This window comes from Sinocyclocheilus rhinocerous, unplaced genomic scaffold (genome assembly GCF_001515625.1).
Source record: "Sinocyclocheilus rhinocerous isolate Xijiao unplaced genomic scaffold, SAMN03320098_v1.1 scaffold478, whole genome shotgun sequence".
NCBI lineage: Eukaryota > Metazoa > Chordata > Actinopteri > Cypriniformes > Cyprinidae > Sinocyclocheilus > Sinocyclocheilus rhinocerous.
Genome location: NW_015651483.1, coordinates 2,066,894 through 2,073,164, shown reverse-complemented (window position 1 = coordinate 2,073,164; position 6,271 = coordinate 2,066,894). Strand labels below are relative to the sequence as shown.

At 38.6% G+C, this 6,271-nt stretch overlaps 1 protein-coding gene across 1 annotated transcript in view; it reads right to left on the bottom strand.

The window, feature by feature from the left end:
• Positions 1 to 6,271, bottom strand: part of LOC107712833 (adenylate cyclase type 1-like) — a 79,678-nt gene that overhangs the window by 53,746 nt on the left and 19,661 nt on the right. The window contains exon 3 of the mRNA XM_016518197.1: positions 3,906 to 4,055. Coding sequence (XP_016373683.1) covers positions 3,906 to 4,055 — 150 coding nt within the window. The remainder of the gene's footprint in view (positions 1 to 3,905; positions 4,056 to 6,271) is intronic.

Below are 6,271 nucleotides of genomic sequence, written 5' to 3'. Positions count from 1 at the left end.
GTATGGCCACCTTTTGCAGCAATTACAGCAGCACATCTCTCTGGCATAGTGTCAATATATTTCCTGAGAACTAATGTTATCCAATGCCTTCTGAAACTCACGCAAAAGGCTTTCCTTTGAATGTACAATAGATCTGTCCAGTTTGTTTTCTAACTTGCCCCAAATTTGCTTGATGGGGTTGAGGTCCAGACTTTGAGGAGGCCAGTCCATCATTTTCAGTGTTCCAAGCAGATTCCTTCCATCGCAGGTAGTTCCAGTAATAGAACGTTTTATGGGTATTGTAATGGCCAATTTAACAAAAACAACTGAAACCTCTTAAATATGCCAAGTGTTCCAATAATTTTGGCCACCACTGTATATTATTAGAATTAGTTGTAGTAATAGTAGTATTAGCTTTATTATTATTATTATAAATAATACTTACTATTATTCAAAGCACAAAAAAAGTTATAGAGGTTGAAACAAAACATCGAGTCTCTCTGGCCTCCCCTTTTCCATTTAAAATTTCCATTTAATCAAAACTTTTTTTTTTACTCAAATATTCTCCCTCCTTGTGATTTAATTCATCTTTGCAAGAAACTCTCAAATTTTGAAATCAATACATGAGCCATTCTTGCTGAATGTGAACTTTAGTGCACATAAATTACAGATCATCTGTATGTCCAAATGGAAAGATGATAGACCGGTCCATATCTCTGCAGCGAGTGCACACGTGTGTGAGAGTTTGTGTGTCAGAGAGAGAGTTGTGTGGTACAGCTTGGTGTGATGTATAGAGTGGGTGGTGTTACCTTCTATTCAGGGAGTTTGTTGGGTAGGAGGTGGATGAGTCATGTGCAAACAATTATAACCAATTTTCAGTCGCTAAGGAACAAGGGGAAAGTGTCCTCTCCGCTTTAGTTTGTATGAGTGTGTTTTGCATCTTTGCATCTTATGCCCCTCTCCACTTCATTTATAAATCATTCAGTAATTATCCACTGCAATCTACCCAGAGCTCAGCGAGGAAGATAAGTTATGCTAATGTTGCTATTTGATTCACATTCTTTATCATTGATAAAATCCACAATGACAGCGAAAGATGAAGCAGTCTCACTGAGAAATAAAGTGGGATGGTGGATCTGGCTTGTTCCGGTAGCTTGTGCCGCTGCAAAAGAATCTTTGAATAAGTGCACCACAATCTGCTGTGTGTGCATTTTTTTTTCAGAAATGTCCATCCTGCAAATACGCCAACAGGTATGGCAAAGAGTTTGCTCTAAGTATAGAAAGTCCTGTTTCATTCAGGATTGGGCTTATACAGTAGAGGTGCTGCTGTGTATCTAGACAGAGGCATGGAAGTTATTTAATATACAGTATTTAGGCTTTGGCTTAACTGTTTGTTATGCTGCCAGAAAAACAAATACCGTTGTTTTTTTTTACAATTGTATTAATTAACCTTTTTTTAGACGGCTGCATTAATCCAAAAAGGGGGGGGAATGAAAGGAAAGAAAGAAGAAAAAAACATTTGTTTTCACTTTAAAATCAAAATGAATTTCATTCGCAACTCATTTTACTGTAGAACAAATTTCCAAAAACTTAAATGTGGGGTGGGAATTGAATCAAATTGTTTTTTTTGTTTTTTAATTTTAACTGAGATAGCGAGAACAAATTGGAATTTACACTAAAATTGAATGAAGTAGAATTTAATATCAATACACACTTTAAATGTTAGTGTGACAGCCTTGCTTGAAAGTTGTTAGTTTTTTAAAACTCTACCGTTAAAATGTTTGGGGTCGGTAAGATTTTTTTATGGTCTCATATGCTCAACAAAGCTGCATTTATTTTAATAAAAACAGTTATATTGTAAATTATTACAATTTTAAATAAATATTTTCTAATTTACAGTATTTCAAAATGCACGGTTTTCTTTTATGCAAGGCAGTGTCATATGATCCTTCAGAAATCATTCTAATATGCTGAATTGCTGCTCAAGAAACATTTATTATCAACGTTGAAAACAGTTGTAACGGGAAGTCAGACTCGATACACAGGTGAGTTAGAATCAAACAGACAGGTTTATTGTTCGGGATGGAGATGATCAAAGACTTTGTGAGTATTGCAGACAGAGTCTTGAACAGACTTGAAGAGGATACTTCCTTTTCCACTTGGTAGACCAGACGATGTGGCTGTGTGAACTGTGTTCTTATAGTGCTGTGTGGGTGATTGGTGAGTGACAGTCAGGTGTGTGTGATTAGTATTCCGGTGATTGTGAGCGCTGATAGGTGAAAGAGCCTGGTGTGTCCGTGACAGAACCCCCTTCTCCACGGCTTACTCCTGAGGGCAGAAGATACTGGCGTCGTGATGGGCGACCCCTACTGCGTGGAGCTGGATCGTGTGGATGGGAGGCATGGAATTCTGCCAACAGATTGGGGTCGAGGACGTCATCCCTTTGAACCCATGATCTTTCCTCTGGGCCGTACCCTTCCCAGTCTACAAGGTACTCCAATCTGCCACCACAACGTCGGGAGCTCAGAATCTCCCTTACGGAGTATGTTGTTCCGTCTTCCAGCACCAGCGGTAGAGGGGGGTCGTCTGTAGTGCCAGGCTCTGTGGGAACAGGGAGAACAGGTGGGTGATAGGGTTTGAGCAATGAAACATGGAATGTGGGATGAATCCTGTACTGTGATGGAAGTTTGAGTTCATACGTAACTGGGTTTATTTGCCGGATGACGGGGAAGGGACCAATATACCTGGGACTCAGCTTCTTACAGGGGAGGTGCAACCGGATGTCCCGAGTGGAGAGCCAGACTTCTTGTCCTTGCTGGAAGGAGAGAGCAGGGGCTCTCCGGACATCAGCATAATGTTGATGGCGTCTTACTGCCCGCTGTAGATGTTGGTGTGCCGAGTCCCAGACCCTCTCACTCTCCTGGAACCAATGGGTGACGGAGGGAACATCTGAGGGTTCCCCTGACCAGGGGAATAAAGGTGGCTGATAGCCGAGTACGCACTGGAATGGAGTGAGATTCGTGGAGGGTTGCCGGAGGGAGTTCTGTGCGTACTCGGCCCAGGCAAGGAACCGGTTCCAGGAGTTCTGGTGACCATGGCAGAAGGTACGGAGGTATCGGCCTATCTCCTGGATCTTTCGTTCCGTTTGTCCATTACTCTGTGGGTGGGGCATAGAGGAGAAACAATAATGTACAGTATGTGGAAAATAATGTGTTTTTTGAACTTTAAACCGCATAAACACATTTCATTACACCAAATACACAAAATAATGTTCTTTTTAGCAGCATCATATGACCCCTTTAAAACATTAATTTCTTTAAAAAAAAATTACTGACCCCAAATTTTGCACTGTACAGTAGGTATTTTAGACCAGACAAACGTACACTTGATTTCCAGAAAGCCATTACCTGTTTAATTGCAATTCGTTGATTTCCAGTTCCTGTCATTCCAATTTAAATTCCAATTCAACTTTGAGTCAAGCTGTATTTTTCTTTTGCAAAAACATGTACTGTTAAATTATACACAATAAAGCATACATTAAGAAACTAAAAATGATCTATAATGATTTCACGTCGACTCAGAAGTTTACATTTGCAGCTAGTAAGCCGAATAAAAAATGCTAAGCCATTACTCAGTAGCATCGAGAGCCTGTTCTGAGGGGCTTTTGGTGGGCTGTAATGGTATTAAAGTTGCATACAGCCTGAATACCAACTAAGTCAAGCACCTGACCTTAGACCCGATCTCACAACTGTTTTGTGTGTATTATTGTGTGGTAGTGGGGGGGTGAAAGCAATCTTGCAAAGTAAATTACCTGTCAAAACTGCAAATTTAACTTGTGGGAGAAAATGAAACAGCTGATCATTTCATTGAAAACATGCAGCTGTTTGTTTGTGTGTATGCCAGCTCACATGTCGTGAAAGTCTGACCTGCTTCTCGTTCTCGTCCTCTAGTTGCAGGCGCTGTTGGATGCAGTTTCTGGCCTGTAGGAAGGCCTTCCTCTGGGCGCGCTCAGTAAGGACTCGCACAAACACACCAGACAGATTCACGCCGACCAGCAACACTGCATTTGCTACCAGCTACAAACACAGAGAGAGAGAAAAATAACAGGGTTTGTGTGACTATTTCTGTTTATCAGACCATGCTGAAGGATTCTGACATTTAAACAACATTCGGCGACTGAATACGAACTTTCAGTGATTAGGAGTGGCGTACTGGTGGGTGCGTGTGTGTGTGTGTGTGTGTGTGTGTGTGTGTGCGTGTGAACGAGAGTGAAAAATGGGGGCAAAGAGCGAAACTAGCTTGAAGGAGAGACGGAAACAGATGCCGAGAACGGGGCCAGCAGGTTCATTTTTTTCAATCCATCCTGAGATGATAAACTTAAGCGCGGAGACGGACACAAACCCCACACGCTAGATAGCCTGAGAATCTCTACGGATTAGCTTCTGTGACCGAAAGAATCAGCAATTGCCTGGCTTTTGAGATATGTCACTTCAAACGGGCGCCTATTAAGGGCTTTGTATTGTTCATTCATAGAGCAACAGAAAATTTGATTACCCAGAATCCCTTCAATTAGTCTATGGATTCTTTTAACAGGCCCTTTGTAAATGAAAGTGAAGGCCATTTGCTAAATAGCACAAAGCAGTGACATTATTACAAATCCTTAGCAAGGTAATGAGGTTTACAAATTAGCTAACAAGGCTAATAAGCAATGTGGCCTATGGAAGCCTGTTTCTGCCATGGAATGAAAAAAAAAGGGTAATTGGGAATTTTATATCTCATAATTCAGACTTTTTTTCACAACTCTGAGAAAAAAAGAAACATGAAATATGAGATGAAATATGAGAAATATAAACTCAGATTTTAAACTTTCCCTCATAATTCTGAGCTTACATTTCGCAATTCAGGCCCTGTTTCCACTAGTGTGTTTTTGATTTAAAACAGCGTTTTAAAATTAAAATGATCCTCGTCTACACTGGCGTTTTCACTGCTTTTCAGAAAAGATCTCCATCCACACTACACAACCGAAAACGCATGTAACATGACCATTTGTGCCAGTAAAACAATGAGCATGGTGTTATTGTTTACACGGTCGTCACGGATATGCAAAGCGAATGTGGGCGGCCACGCCATCGATTTCAAAATTCTCCATTTTGGTCCGTTTACACTGAAACGCAACCCCAAAGTTTTCAAACTAAAACGGGGTCTGCAGCGTTTTCAAAAGTTTCCGTCTTGTTCTTTTTAAAAAAGGTAATTGCTAATATTTTATCTCACAATCCTGACAATTTTATTTAATTATATCTTAAAATGCAGACATTTCTTCTCAAAATTGAGAATTCTGAGTTTATACCTCGACATTCTGCAATTATATCTTGAAATTCTGAGTTTATCTCACAATTCAGACTTTTTTCCTAGCAATTCTGAGAAAAGGGAATTCAGAGATATAAAACATGCAATTTTGACTTTTTCTATAATAATTGCGAGTTTTAGAAGTTTGAATTTCAAGATATAAACGAATTCCAACTTTCTCACATTTTGTTTTGTCAGAATTCTGAGTTTACATCTTGCAATTCAGTTTTTTTGTTGTTGTTTCTGCTACAGAATAAAAAATAGAAAAGGTAATGGTGACTTTTTATCTCACAATTCGGACTTTTTTCGTAACTGCAAGTTTATATCTCACAATTCAGACTTTTATTCTCAGAATTGTGTGTTTATATCTTACAGTTCTGAGATTATATCTCACAATTATGAGTTTATATCGCACATTTCTGCATTTATATCATGCAATTCTGAGTTTATATCTCACAATTTTGTTTATATCTTGCAATTCTGAGTTTATATCTCAGTTTTGTTTATATCATGCAATTCTGAGTTTATATCTCACAGTTTTGTTTATATCTTGCAATTCTGAGTTTATATCTCACATTTCTGCATTTATATCTTGCAATTCTCAGTAATTTCTGCGTTTATATCTTGCAATTCTGAGTTTATTTCTGCATTCATATCTTGCAATTCTGAGTTTATTTCTGCATTTATATCTTGTAATTCTGAGTTTATATCTGACAAATTTGTTTATATCTTTCAATTCTGAGTTTATATCTCACAGTTTTGTTTATATCATGCAATTCTGAGTTTATATCTCACAGTTTTGTTTATATCTTGCAATTCTTGGTTTATATCTCACATTTCTGCATTTATATCTTGCAATTCTGAGTTTATATCTGACAATTTTGCTTATATCTCTCAATTTTGAGTTTATATCTCACATCTGAGTTTATATCTCAATTTTGAGTTT